The 15,795-nt window shown below is 40.6% G+C and overlaps 1 protein-coding gene across 3 annotated transcripts in view; it reads left to right on the plus strand.

The window, feature by feature from the left end:
- Positions 1-15,795, plus strand: part of LOC118563936 (semaphorin-4D-like) — a 46,328-nt gene that overhangs the window by 24,972 nt on the left and 5,561 nt on the right. For all 3 annotated transcript variants that reach the window (XM_036140247.1, XM_036140249.1, XM_036140248.1), the window contains 6 exons: positions 10,970-11,103; positions 13,853-13,998; positions 14,076-14,138; positions 14,237-14,335; positions 14,445-14,538; positions 14,681-14,797. In XM_036140247.1, coding sequence (XP_035996140.1) covers positions 10,970-11,103; positions 13,853-13,998; positions 14,076-14,138; positions 14,237-14,335; positions 14,445-14,538; positions 14,681-14,797 — 653 coding nt within the window. The remainder of the gene's footprint in view (positions 1-10,969; positions 11,104-13,852; positions 13,999-14,075; positions 14,139-14,236; positions 14,336-14,444; positions 14,539-14,680; positions 14,798-15,795) is intronic.

Consider the following 15,795-nt stretch of genomic DNA (forward strand, 5'->3'; position numbering starts at 1 on the left):
GTACATACCCTTTTTCCTCAGTTTAGTCATCTGGACTATCATTGATGGCTTACCTAGAGTTTTTTTTTTTAAATTATTATTATTTATTTAACTGCTGCATTTCAGTCGAACTTTGTTTCCAATTTGCTTTGCATCACATGCAGCTTAAATAGGATAACTTGGATTAGTACAATAAATGTTCTTTCAACAGTTGAGCTTTTTGTCGTCTAGTTAGTAACTTCCCCATGGATGATGTGTCGGGAGGGCTTTCTGGATCATCTGCCGTGGTTATTCTGACCACTAGCCAGCGGTTTTGTGCACTTTACACAGATGTTGGTTGGACCTGATGTGCACATCTCACCTTAGGGCTCATATTTATCTGCAGAATTACAGACTTATTCTTATGCATGTTGTACAATTTTATTCATATCATCGTGCACCATAATTTACTGGCAGGTCATTGAAAGCCTCACTAACACGGGTAGTAACACATCCTTAAAATCAAAATCATTCCAGTTGGATTTTTATCTAGTTTCTATTTATTTAGTTATTTTACAATTTACAATTGTTTATTTAACACAACTGGAAGCTCCACTTTTTTTTTTTAATCCATTAACAAGCAGCATGTTTGCCGATGAACTTTGTTCTGAGTTTAGTGAAAATCAAATAAAGACTAGGGATATGCACGTCATCGTAAAAATGGGGATAATCCTATCATCATATTTTACAAGTATATACCTCTGGAACTCTTTCAGGTTTTGTCGAGTTAAAATGACAGCCTTTCGTGTGACTGACCAACTCAAAACGGTGTAAAATAGTGGATTAGAAGAAAAAATAGACGGTACGTGTGGGAAAACATAATCATGCAACGTTTATTGTTTTTTCTATTGCTATTAAATCCAGATTTTTCCTAACTCCTCCGTTCTCACCTGCCATTTTGATGATTCCAGATCTCTCTCTTTGTGAGAGCTAAGCATCTTCTGCCCATTTATTGTGATCAGGTATGGGAATCCACTCTGTTGGGAATCCACTCAACAGGTTGAAGATATGACTTGCATGCAAAAGGTGAATGCCTGACACTTGGAATATAAAAGCCAGATACTGCATTCAAAACAATGTCCTGCAATAATAATATTGCAGCCACTGATATAGTGATATCTTTGCGCTGTATTGTTTGGTCCATATTATTATTCTTTTTTTTTTTTTAGATGCAATTGTAAAAATGTACCATGCATTTATATAGAGCCCTCCTTTACTCAGATGCATCTAAAAAAAAAAATAGTGCAATCAATTGTTTTCAGAAGTAACTTAATTAGTAAGTAAGAGTCCACCTGTTTTGTAATTTAATCCGGTGTTAATCCAGCTGTTCCGTGAAGTCCTCAGAGGTTTGTTGGAAAATGTTAGTGAGCAAACAGAATGCCGGACCGAGCCCAACCCTCTGCAATGCCCTGCAGTAAAGCGGCAACTCGGCATGATCAAAGACCAACGGTTATTAATTACACGGATCTACAGCAACTTTAAGAGCCTTACATCAGAACATTTACTTATGTCAGTCTACTCTGCAGTCACATCTGAGCAATGGGCAGGTTTAGCGTCCGCTTTAGTGAACACCAACGTTCATACTGTATTCCCAGCGACTTTCCAGTCTTGCCCTCCTGGAATCATATATAATGTTTGCCTTTTTTCCCATGGATCTTGGAGCATTCTTCATTGTTGCGCTGGGAGATGCTAATAGCCGTTAGCCGCTTCCTTGTTTTATCCCCTGCTGCACATGTGCAGTGACATACTTCCGTTATTATTATAAATAAAAATCAAAGGCTTTATTTACTAACACATTGAGCAAAAAGCATAAAACACCAAAATAACAACTAATACTGCAGCAGGACGTGATAATGTTTTATAAAAACTCTGTTTGCAACCAGAGTGAGCTACTGAACTATATTAAAAAAAAAAAAAGTCAAGTAACATGGCTATATACCTTTTTAAGTTAGGCTCAGATTTGTTGGCCAATGTGGTTGTGATCTATAACTCACTTTTACCAGTTCCACTTGGACCGGTAAGACAGGGGCGAGTAACGTCATTTACCTATTTTAAACTAGGAGGAACTCATAAATAAAACGCATTAAATAGAGCTGAAAACGTGAGGTGGTCGTTTGTTAGCTGCAGTTCTTAAAATGGTGGCAGGCTGTGAATTCTCGTCTGCCTGTACACAAATTGGCAAAAAGGACTCGGCTTGGCTAGAAATAGAACCCAAAACCTCTTTAGCACCTGGCAGTATTTTAGGATGGGATCTCCGTCCCGGTCAAATCTCATAAGAGGGATCCGATGCCCGCAGTTGGCATCATCATATGCACATGTAAGCAAGCTCGGATCTCTGCCACATCTGTAGCCAAACTCCATTAATCTGTAAATGGCACTGGAACAGACATCTGTCCCCATCAGATTTCATCCTCCTTGATCCCTGTATTTTGTTTCATGTGTAGGATCCCTTACTCTGTGGTACATAGAGGCCTGCCTCCACAAGGCTGGAAAAGAACAACAAAGGACAAGGGTAGAAAACACTACAGTTTAATATATCTAAGTTGCATTTACACTCAGTGTCTCTTATGCCAACTCCTGATATATAGATCTGAGTTCTCAAGATGTTGAAGCTCAAAGAATGGTGTGGTCATAATAATTGGAAAAGTGAGAAGAGTAAAGAAAATGTGAGTTTATCACAATCGAAATAGTCATATCAGTATTTGACAATAACGCAGCAGTTTTGTTTTCCTGTAATTGTGCATCTGTTAATATATTAAATCATTTGTAGCTTAATTTCTGTATTTTCATGATATAAAACACCAAAACATACGTAATCACCTTATCTTTCCAGTATTAAAGAGGATGATAATAAGCATCATCAGGGCTACGTTTAATTTTTTAGTTCCTCCCTGTAAAAAGTGTCCTAATCAGCCCATTGGTGACTTTAATGGCCCTACTAGTGAGGTTGTTGAGACTACAACTTATAAGCTGGTTACTTTCAGCCATGTTTTAAAACTAAAGAAGCCTTTTGGCTGAGAGATTACATTCAGTTGCCTTCATAAGATAAGATAAGATAGGCTTTATTGATCTCACAATGGAGAAATTCACTTGCCACATCGGTTCATACAAGAAGGTGCAGAGTAGGAAAGGTGCATTCAGTTATATACAGTAAATCTTCATATATACAATGGATCAAAAAGGATACAAAAAAATACAAAAGAAATAGAGATGGGCATATGCTGTCTTATTTACATACATAGTGATCTATATGTATATAAACATATCTATCCATCCATCTATCAATCTCTCTATCTCTATATATATCTATACGCATATATGTGCATATACATTTGTGTATACATTTGTACATACATGTGTACTGACATATGTTCAGGTTCATGGGTAAGCACTTAGGATTGTCAGCCTAGATCTCTTCGCACTAAACAGGAATTTATTGGTAATTACTAACTCAGCGGTTCAGTAATTTATTAATGAAGGAACAAACATCAGATGTGAAGTACTCTTCTTTTATACTGTATATGATTACTTTGTTAGGAAAACCTTCAGCAAATAGTCTTGGCAGTTGTGAGCAGTTGTGCACGTTATCAGTCACACAGCTGGGTGGTAATTGTACAGAGGTCTATGTTGACACATGCCAGTCATTATCAAAAACAAAGTGTGGTATTATGGTTTGGAAGGATTTTCAGTAATTCTTGCGCTTGATATGGCTAGTATAAAGATGTTTGAAAGAAAAGTAAAAAAAAAAAAAAAAAAAAAAAGTGAGTAGTATAATATATCAACACGAGTGCCAAGCGAGACATTCTTTCCAGTAAGTACAAACTACTAGCAGATTTCCTGTTCTAGTGTCTGTGTGTGGTATTTTATCAAGTGAGGGAGCCAAAAATGTTTCTTGGCCTGCAGCAGCTAGAGGAAGAACAGCATCTCTGTGTATTGATGCCGATAATTGGGGGGGACAAACTGAAAAAGAAGAGCTCCGGCGAGGTTGGAGATGCTGGCAGGCGCTGAATGTCCAACTTCCTGAAATCCAGCCTCCTTTCTGCTGGATCCTCTCTTTGCTGACAGGATGCTGAGCGTCTTGTCTGCGCACTCTGCATTAAAATGAGGTGGAAAGTGGTGAATTTGCCTTGGGGCACTTGATGACAAGTGGGTCTGGCATTTCATGAGGCAATTGGACGGGAGCCAGTTGTTCTAAATTGATCATGAGTTAGGATATTAGATGAAAGTTTGCTGTACAACTATTATTCATTACCGGAAGTTATGGGATTTTATTTTTTTTTACTCAATCTCAATCTAGACTCCTGCAGGGGAGTGAAAACTGTGGTGTGCAGTAAAGCAAAAACCACGTTGCTGCACCTCTCCATCATTTGTTATCTACATTTGAGCATTTTCCAGGGTTTTTTCCTCTGATCTGCCTCATTCGTCACAAAAAGCATTTACTATGAGGAACCTGGTGCCTTATCGCTTTCTTCTTCAGATGAAACATTAGATGGGCCTAACCCTTCTATATGAAAAATACGACACGTTCTCATATTTTGTCACCCTACAACCACAAACATCAATGTTATTTACTAGGGGTTTATGCTATTTACCGACACAGGAGTTCAAAATAGTTTCATTTACAAAGAAAAATCTGTAAAGTGTGGCTTGCATTTCTGTTCACCCCCACTGAGTTAATACTTTTGTGAAACTGGCTTTCACTTCAATTACAGTTTACAATTACTTCAAAAACTGAAGTGTTCGGCCATTGTTCTTTGGAAAACGTTTTAATCTTAGTCTGACTGGATTAAAAACATCTGTGAACATACCTTTTCAAGTACTGTATTTTTCAGACTATAAGTCACACTTTTTCTCCCCGAATCAGAATCAGATATACTTTAATAATCCCAGAGGGAAATTACTGTTTCAGTACAACCGCCATGCGACGATTTACTGAGGCCATGCTGCCAAGGACGCTGCCTAACACGATGCCCACAGGGATCTGCCATTTGTATAATACTGTAATTTATACTCAGGTGCGACATATATCAATTATATAACATGTTTTTAATTGGTAATTCATACTCACCGACATGAACCAATAAGTAAACATTACGTCTATAGCCGCAAGAGGGCTCTGTAGGCTTGAGAAAACTATATCCTGCTCCTGTACGACTTTAAAGTTAATTGAAACATTAATTTATAGATAACAAAGGCTGAACATGATGTTGTTTTGCTGTTTCAGTATGCATTCACGTAGTAGAGCTTTCTGGGGGTCCCAGACCGCGACAGAGCCCAATCACTGGGATGTCCGTCAAGCTAATGACGGCTAGCGCTAGCTTATGTTGTCCAGGCGATGATGCACGTTCATGAGCTTTACTGACCTTTCTATGTTGCTTTCAAACATCTGTGACGCACTGCTAGCTTAGCACGTAGCACCGTTACGCTCACAGTCTAATGTCGGCATAATTTTGACAACCTTCAGCATAACGGGCCGTTACGCTGAAATGCGCTGGCAACAACCTTGCTTGTTATGCAAATTTACCCCATTGAGCTTCCCAGGTATGTTCCATGTTATTCACCCTGTTCTGGGTGCACTTGTGTAATCGAATAAATTGCCTTATCAGATTAAATGTCAGGTTTTGGCCTTGGATTTTGTGAAAGAAATTTCTAAAAAATACAGGACTTCCTCATTATGACAGATTGTTTGACTGATGCAATTTATATTCTGGAGCGATTTATAGTCAGGAAAATACTGTCTGTTTCAGATTTGCAGCTTGATTTAGATCTGAACTCTGACCAGGCTGTTTTAACACACGACTATGCTGTGATCTAAGCGACTCCTGTCTAGCTCTGTCTGGATATGTACGGTCACGTTCCTACTCAAAGGTGAATTTCGACCAAAATATCAGGTCTGTTTCAGGTTATGTGCTGCTGTCTTCTAGTTTTGCTCTGTTTTTGAGCTTTATTTGTCTTTCTTTCATCAGTTCTGAGTTTGAAAACATCAGCCACAAAGCTTGATGTTTTCACTGCAAAATTTCACTTTGGGGGTGAGGATTTCAGGGTGATGTGATGTGTTGGCTTTTAGCCCGTAGTGTTTTTTAATCTAAACAGAGCTTCTTCTTTCACGTTTGCTGTGTGTCTTTCTTGGCTTGAGGCAAACTAGATTTAATTGAGAAATATCAAGGTGATGAATACAACTACTTGCAGACTTTTCAGATTTGATCTAAAACAAATGAATACAAAAACTAAAATCCCTCTTCACAATTTCTACTTTGTTTTGGTCTATTATATTCCTTTCCAGGTAGCATTTGCTCTAATGTTCTTCTGAAGTTTAATTTAATTTTTCTACTTTTTACCTTTTTTTTAGGTGCCTCAATAACTATCCAGGGTGCAGCTGTAGATCCAAGTCAAACATGAGCACTGGGTACATTTTAGTCTGCAAACAAATGAAAAAGGAGAGCAGTAGGTCTGGTTTTTCGACTCCCAGCCAATGTGTGTAGTCAAGGCAGTAATGGCACCGATGCAAAACCAATGATAGGATCAAATCAACCAGAAAAAAAGGCAAAGTTTCAACCACTCAGATAAGCTCGAGTTCCTTGTTTCTTTTGCCCTGTCCTTGCTGGACAGCCTGCCAGTGTCTGCAGCCAGCTAGCAGCACAGTGCTGGGAACTTCAAGGCCCCAAACAGGTGTTCGCTCTCTGCCCAGTCAGCAGAGCTGCGATGGGAACACAAAGGGCTCTAAGAGACCTGCCAGCATGGCTGCAGTCTTAAATATCCTAGGCCAGTACGGACACTCCAGCATTTCTCAGCAGCGCTGGATCAAGACTGCGTGCTCTTTCTGCTACTGTAACGCTGCGTGTCAAAGGTTTCTGAAGCCTGGTGTTCTCCATAAATGGAGGTGAGAATGTCAGGAGTTCACAAATGGATGGCCGGTCTAGTGGGAATCTGTTCTTAAAGGAATGTGCCCCAAGGGGATTTTATTTCTCTCCCAAGGACAAAAAACAAAAACAAAACAGAAATGTTTTCCGCCTAGGGTCTTTGTCATGGGTTCTGTTAAAATGTCACGTCTTCAGTGTTTCTGCTGTGATCATCTGGGAATTTCATCCAGATCTCATGGGCTTGTGTGATATTTGAAAAGACCAGCTTGTCTCAAGGGGGGGGGGGGGGGCTTCCTCATGGCTAAGCTGTCCTGGCATTTAGGCTGGCAAGGCCACAAACAAACTAGAGGAGAGAGAGAGAGAGAGAGAGAGAGAGTTAAAACCTTTCTCTCTATTCAGTGTCGACTACTCCTCAGTGATGACGTGGATGTGAGACAGGGCTGAATGGAGTCGAGTGGAGGCTCCCCTCATCTTCTGCAAACAATGGATCCTTGTGTATTTGCCCCCCTTCTGTGTAGAAGAATGGGGTCCATGGTTGGGCCTGAAGCTGGGGTGGAATTCCAACTTTAGCATATGTGAAATCTCCGAGAGGGGAACAGGTTCAGTGTTAGGAAAGGAAAGATCACGGCCTCTGGGCCTTGTTGTTCTCATTTAGAAACGGATCAATAATCAATTATAATTTCCCTTCTTTGGCTCATATTGGATTGAGCCCGACTGATCGTACGTGCCGCGGCGCCATATGATACATTCCCCCCTCCCAGCTGCTGGGGGACGGACTACTAACCTAAATTTGAGCTGAATGAGCCACAGTAGGGCCGCTGGGTCATTAAAAAGTAATTAACAGTGATTTATCTGTTGTGTTCTTTAATTTATTCCACTAATTCTGAATGGGGAACATTTTTTTGAGAACAATTAAACCCTGTGAATTGGTTTTAAATGGTATTTGTAGAATTTCAGCATTTTGTAGACTTTTTGCAAAACCTTGTCAGTATTGATTATAGTTTATTTCTATTGTTCCTTTTGGAACTTTAATATAAGGAAAACCTTTAAAAAAGATGCAATTAAATTTATTTTGGGGAATATCAACTAACCACACTGGCAAAAAGAAACTTTTAAGGAAATGGTAACAAAAGTGCAAACTGGAAATGGCTTTTTTCCCCTCTTACCTTCCTATAGTTGGCTACTTTTTACTATATTAGGAGCAAAAACTACAACACTGAGTGTTGCTAGAAAGAAAAATAATTGTAAAAGAAAAATAATTGTGTAATTGACATTTAAACTCTTTCTCATCCCGTGGTTAGTGATTAATGTGGCTAGTGTTGCTATACCAGCAGTCTCCATGTGTAATCCCTATGGATACGGATCCTATTTCCTAAAGGCTCAAAACTTTTCTAAACCCAGCATGTTACAAGCCAGAGGCTGAAAACTCAAAAGGACACAACAGCAACTTTACAGTTTTCCTTCCAGTCATCTGCTGAAGGTCTCCCTCTCAAAGCCTGAATGAATTGGAGCGATGTCGTGACGTTCAGCCATTGTCCATACCTGCTTATCCTTGCAGGTTTGTGGGGGAGCTGGTGCCTGTCTCCTGTGGTCATGAGGCGGGTACACCCTGGACAGGTCGCCAGTCCATCACAGAAACATTAAGAGCAATTCAGAGAGACCAATTACTCTAACAGTCATGTTCCTGGACTGTGGGAGGAAGCCGGAGCACCCAGAGAGCAACCACGCTTATGCAACTACAGGACGGTCAAGGGTTAAGGGTTTGATCACCAGCATCTTGGGGCATCTCTAGTTATGTGTTCATTAGGGTCTAATCTATGCTTCTTGATTCGGTTGTCTTGGAAGCTTCTAGCCATCTTTGATAACATTTGTTTTGTGACTGGTCCACCCGTTGCAAAGTTGTAATGCAGGTACTTCACCTTTCTATCAGCCATGTAAAACCAGAATAACCTGCTTAGTGCTGGATCACATTGCTTACTCAGAGCTGAATTGAACACCGAGCTTCCAGCTTGCTCATTCCTACGACTATAGTCTTCTTTTATGAGACACAGGATGCACACGGCTCCCTAAAGACCAACATCCTGTGTTCAAATAAGACACAAACCAGGGTGCGAAGGCTGTGGCTTAAATACAGGAGCTCTCACATGACAATCAGCAGAAAGGAAGCACATAAGCTTTAAAACTGAATTCTGTCATTTAATCACCCTCCCAGCTGAAGCCTTTTCAGCGTTAACAATCGAGTCAAAGGAGGTAATCGCTCTTCTGTGAGCGTCACAGTGATTTGGGTTGAGTGTAGTGAAAACTGACCTTTGGGATAATTTTGGGTTCTCTGCGTCGCTCTTTCTCGGGCTACAGTAAATTAGGCCAGATGCTTTAGAGACGGGATTTAGAACAGATTTAGAGATTTATTGTAATATTTTACCAAAGCTTTAAAGCTTGTTCTTTTTTTTTTTTTTTTTTTAACCCAGATTACCTCAATGGTTCGAAACTACCAGCTGGAAAGAATGTTTTCATTTAGGAAAGTTAGAGGAACTACAGTCAAGATAAAGATCAAGATGAAAAGATAAATGTAAGATTAATAATAGGAAACTGTTTATGTATCTACAAACATTAGCATCGGCTTTTGTAAGTTATAAAAACATTAATCATGAGAGGATGGTCTTCAAAAAAATGGGTGGAAATTTTCTAAAAAAAATGGGTGGAAATTTTCTAAAAAATGGGTGGAAATTTTCTTCTTGAGGGGAAGGCAGAGGAGTCTGACTCATCAATTGACAAATGGAAAAAGACACCAGCGTCTGATAATGTTTAACGACTACCAGCAGCTAGTTATTGCCGTCATCCCCGGAGGCAAGTCATTATTTATTTTTTTTTTTTTTTTACGTCCTCAGAGCAGTATCGGGTGTTTCTTTACTGTGAGTGGAAAGGTTTGTGTCCACACAACCTATAACTCAATTTTAAACATTTAAAACTATTTATATTACTAGTGTTTATTCCTAATTGGGTAAGTGTCATTTCTTGACACTTTTACGTCTGGGGAAATAACAAAAGAAGTGGACAATGACTATGCATTTCTGGTGCCTTCTGCCCCAGGAGCTATAAAATAACTTTATTTTAAGGCCTGCTAAGGTTGATCCGGCACATCGGTTCTTCTGACCGTGTGGTCAGCATCAACCTTGGCATCTTGTTTTCCTGCATTGCATTTCTTCCCCTAAAACGCCGGTCTCAGACTCCAGTCCTTAAAGGCCAACGTCCTACAACTACTAGGTGTCCCTGATCCCAGACACCAAAATAAATTAACTCCTCAGCCTGCAGCCACGTAAACGGCACGTAAACAAATCCTTTGATACATTTGTACTAAAACCGGTGTGTAACAGATTCTATTTCTTTGTGGTTCTTCATAAATTATAAATATACACTAGACATAGAATACATTGAACTGAAATTACCCTCTGCTAGAAGATGTTTTGAGTCCCATAAATACATTTCTTTAGTGAAGAATGACTAAATTGCAGAAAATGGCTTTAAACTGTTGGTTTGCTGCGAGGAGTTGACTGTTGGTAAATGAGCAAAAGGACTAAGGTTCAAGATGTAGACGGGCTAAAATGACCGAGACCCCCTGAATTATCTTGTCTCAAAAAACAGCTCAAAAAGATATATTTTTAGCTTATTTTGATATTTTAAAGAGCAACAGATTCTCTGAAATCTTGACTGGGGCATTTCTGTTTAGTCGGTCTTCATTATTTTTATTAATGAGCAATTCCCATAGAAATGGCGTGTTGATCGACTGTTGCAGTGCAGGGTTTCTATATATAATCGCCTTAAAGCTTTGTTTTTGATTCACCAGCTTTCATCGCTGCAGATTTTGTTTCAACACACAACGTTCAGCATGCAAATATTTTTACAGAAAGGGGATGAATCTGCTTTCCGCTTTAGAGAACTTGATGCTGGTTCCTGCAATTGTCAGCTCGCGCGGCATGATAACATCACCCCATTTAAAGAACTTTAGACGCCTGAGACGAGCGGCGCTGGTGCAGGTCTTCAAGTGCGCTGGATTTAATTTGGTCTTTTTTTTTTTTTTGTGCTTTTTGCAGGGGAAACTTCACAGTTCCGAAGCTTTCAGAGTCCAACATGGGATTTGGAGTGCTGGGAGTTTTTCTGGGGCTCCTCCTGGAGGTTTCAACCCACGGACCCCACAGCGTTCCCCGAACTTCCTGGAAACGCCAAGGTAGAGCCTCTCACCATCCTGATTCAGACTGAATACAATAGATTTAGCTGTTAGATAAAGTGAGCAGATGGCAAATTATGACCAGAATGACTAAAACCCAATAGAAAATGAGGGACTGCTGAAATGAAAACTCTTTTTATACATTTTAATCTTTTACTTCTTGATTTTTGAAATGTCAAAACATCCAAATTATTTTTTGCATAAAAAAATTGATAAATGAAAGTTTAATTTTCTATAAAAGCCTTTTCTGTGAGAAGTAGCGCTTGCCACTATGAGCCGGTATCTTTATGTCATCTCAAAACAAGAAACGCGATACACAGATAGAAAGTTCAGTTGCGCCGGTGGGAGAGCAGGAGGTACAGAGCGTTCACACGGTCTTTATGTGTCAAACTCTTTTAACTCAGTGTCTCATGTTCACAATAGATCGCTTAGTTTCACCTGTTGCCTACATTTATCGAGAAAAACTAGCTGCAGTCTCAAATTAGGTGGACGATTCTCTGAAGAGGAAGTCCTCACTGCTGGCTACAGATATAGTTAAAGCACCTCGGTCTCGGTGTGAGAACGTCTTTTAAACTCTCCTTGCTGTCGCCTAGCCGCAGTTTCAGTCGCTTGCTCTGAGGGTTTTTGTCTTGTTTATGGCCTGCGTCTGCAACCTGAAGCTTCTTACCACTGTCACAACCAGAGGGTCCTTAGTGAAAACACGTGCAATTACACACAGCGGGAGCAGCAACATCTTTACAAAGGAGTTATGTCATAAATGAGTCATGGCGAAGATCATGGAGTCGTTTTTGGTAGAAAAATGTCCAGGAAACAATTTGACTCTTTGGAAAGGTCTAATCTGCATGCTCACTGTTCGACTCGCTGCTGGAAGGCTCATTACTAATGATGGTTCAAAAAGACTTTAAGAGACAAAATGGCAGGAGTCCTGTTACAATGTCTTGCAAATGCTTTCATGCCCCTTGAACATTTTACAGCAATAAATCTGAAAAGTGTGTTGGGCAGATTTGAGTTTTACACACTGGGAGTATGACATGTTTGGTTATGTGACTTTTTTTGAATAGCTCAGTCTTAGTCAGGGTGGATGGAGAGTTGCTCTGAACAGAAGTTGTCACGTTTTGCCTCAGATTCTCAATTGGATTTGGGTCTGGACTTTGACTGGGCCGTTCTAAGACCAGTGTCAGTCCATTTGTGTTTAAAGTCATACTCCTGCTGGAAGCTGAACCCCTCTCTCAGTCTTAAGGTTTTTGCAGTTTTCTCTCAGGATTCTCCGGTATTTGACTCCATCAGTCCTCCCACCAACACCATGGTGCTGCTGCCACCATGTTTTTACCTTGCACATTGTATGGGCAGAGTGATTTGCATCATTAGTTGTTTTTTTCCCCCCTCTCCTATTCATTTGCATGTAGAACAAAAGCTTCATTTTGAGTTTCTGTGTTCCCTGCATGGCTGGTTGCAAACTGGAAAATTGACTTCTGGCTTTCACTCTGCAGTGGCTTCTCCTTTTTGTGACTGTTGTACAAAGGTTTTTAAAATAAGTAACTAATAGATCCCCTGAACCTGAGCTGGTTATCTCTGCAGCTCCTCCAGAATTACCATGAGCCTCTTTGCTGCTGCTCTGTTTAATGCTTTCCCTGACATTCAGGTAGACGATCATGTTTTGGCATCTTTGCAGTTGGGAAATTCTCCATTTTTGAATCAAGGTCTAAAGTGTGAGAAGGGTCCGAAATCCACACTCGCCAGATGCAAGATAATTTTCCGTTTGGCGAGTAAATTTCAGAGGGCTAGCTGCCACATGGCGAGTAAATGTTTGTACCAAATAAATTGTGTTTTTCAGTCATCATTTGGGTGGATGCTTCTTTATGTTCCTCTGCTGTCAGCTCATATGACAGCAAACGCACACAAACACTCGCACATGTGACACGAGAATGACAGCAACTACCTCATGTCCGTTTGCTAACTAGCATTTAGCTCAGGCTAACTACGTAGCCGGATTATGTGGAGATATTTAACAGGAGTCAGTCAGACTTACTTTGGCCGGTAAAAATATGCTTGGCCGGTTGACTTTTTTTTTTTTTTTTTTCCCCACCGGACAACTTGGCCGGTGAATCAGGAAGTTAATTTCGGACACTGAGTGTGAGAGATGTTCAGAGCTTGACATATTGTTTCACACCCCTTCATTGCTTCAGCTGCTTTTATAGTCCAATTAAACTGCACAGAGCTGAACTCTATTTACTAATTAAATGAAACAGGATTTTATTTAGGAGTATCTTATTCAAAGGGGCTGATGCATGCTATAGTTTTCAGATTTTAATAAGTGAAAATCTTTGATTTTTGAAACGTTGCTTCCTTGTTCTCGTTAAAATCTAACAAGCATTACTTTGTCGTGGTCTGTCCCATAAAAGCTAAACGACATCCATAGACGTTTGCAGTCGTAACAAGATGTGGAGAAGTTCAAGGACTTTTGCAACCCTCTCTCTATTCAGGAACCTAGAATCTGCCTGGACTGGGTAGCCAAGAGTCTGTGCCAGTATTTTACTTCAGTCCGTTTAAAATCAGTCCTCACATCCACAGTTACTCTGCAGAGGAGCCTAATATAACATGCATCTCTGAGTATGCAGACAAGCACAGGACTGTGGATCTAAACAATGGGCAGCTTTATTTAAACTCTGAATATGGTTTAATGCAGACTTTAACTAGTTGTTTCTTTTGCCGTGAATGTAATCTAATCACCAAACGTCCCTCTCGCCAGACTTGGATCTCTTGGAGTTTTCGGAGCCGGGCATCTCCAACTACTCGACGCTGCTGCTGAGCGAGGATAGAGACGCTCTGTATGTGGGAGCAAGGGAAGCCATCTTTGAGCTCAGCAAGAGGAATGTGACCGTCAGGAACCACAAGGTAGACGATTAGCAATAATGCTGCTATCACAGGAAAGAAAAACGAGGAATCTGAGTTGTAATGTTCTTGTTTTTAAGGTTCAGTGGAAAGTTGCAGAAAATCCCATGATGATGTGCACACTTAAAGGGAAATCCAAAGAGGTTTGCAAGATAATGAATACATTTCGGACTTGTTTTACTTTCTGTGTGGCTTCCTGTGCCCTTCTAGCTTGTAATAAATCTGTACCGCTCCGTTTTAGCGGGACTGCCTGAACTACATTAGAGTGCTCCAAATAGTGGACGACGAGCGGCTTTACGTCTGCGGCACGCATGCCTTCCAGCCTCAGTGTGATTACTTGGTAGGTTAATGCTCCATTACACCTCAACTGTGAACACCGGGCTGCGCACGCAGACGCATGCACCGACTTGCAAACCATCAGCAAAAACTGATATGAGCTTCTCTTTCAGAATCTTAGGGACTTTTCTATGGAGGGTCGACCTGAGGAAGGCAGAGGGAAGTGCTCGTATGACCCGTCGCAGAGCTTCACCGCCGTCATGGTCGGTGAGTTGAGTCCAGCTTCGGCTCATTTCACAAAGAGCTCTTTTGGTTGAAGCGCCTGCGTTAAAGTGGATAATAATCTGCAGTAATCTCTGGTCACGGCGAGGGAAAACTGACACTGCTTTATTCTCCACGTTCCCATCAGATGGAGAGCTGTACTCTGGGACAGCTTACAACTTCTTAGGCAGTGAACCGATTATTTCCAGATACTCTCCACCCCATTCCCTGCTTAGGACCGAGTACTCCACGTCATGGCTCAACGGTGAGTTTGGGCCTTTTTTTTTTTTTTTACAGCAATTTTATACTTCAATACGCTGGGTACTGGGACTCACCTTAGGGACCTTTTTCCCCACCTTGACTGTCCTCGTTTGTACAGCATCCCACACGTGCAGAATATGACTGATTCAGTTCTCTCACAAAAATGTCTTTCCTCCTTCTGTTTTGTTAGTAAGGAACAGTGTACAGAACACGCAACTAGCAGCTTCTCATTTTCACTCAGACATAACCGTCCCATTGGCTGTTAAAATGTCACTGCCGCTGGCAGCTGAACCATCGACTGTTGCTGATTCATTCTGGAAGCGACCCTGATAGAGGGCCACATTTAAACAGGCCTGTTTGCTGCAAGTGCTCCCTGCAAGTCAAAGTCTCTTCTGTTTTAGGACTTCTAAATGCAGTGAATTCACAGAACACACACTCTGCTGTTGTCCTAATGTGTCGGATTGAGATAAATCTGAATCTGGTACATGTTGGTAGATCATTTTGCTGAATCTGACACATTTTGCAGGTCACTTGTTTACGACTTTCCTAAATTAAACCCAGATGGTTTCTGTCATATTTAGTTCTGTACTCTGGCTAGGCCTATTTCAAACTTGAATTTTGTTCAGGGGAAGTTCTTCTCTTGTTGTTCTTAAATTAAGATTGGCCTCGTTGTGATGCGGAAAATCAAATCAGTCTTCATCTTCAGTTGTTTATGTTCATAATTTCTTCCACGCTGACCAATACTCTAGCTCCACCTTAAGAATATTAACGACTAAGGAGGATGCAGCCACCACTGTGTTTCACTGTGGATATGTTTTTTATTATTATTCTTTTCTTAGTATGACCATTTTTGAAATGTTCGTCCCAAAGTTCAGGTGTAGTTTCAGCAGATAAAACATTCTCACACATGGATTTTGGAGAGTTTTTTTTGTCCAGGGCTGAATGTTTCCTTTGAAGGAAAAGGCTTCTCTTCCTGTACAGTATATGTGTACAGAGTAGTAG

The sequence above is a fragment of the Fundulus heteroclitus genome, chromosome 8 (genome assembly GCF_011125445.2).
Source record: "Fundulus heteroclitus isolate FHET01 chromosome 8, MU-UCD_Fhet_4.1, whole genome shotgun sequence".
Classification (NCBI taxonomy): domain Eukaryota; kingdom Metazoa; phylum Chordata; class Actinopteri; order Cyprinodontiformes; family Fundulidae; genus Fundulus; species Fundulus heteroclitus.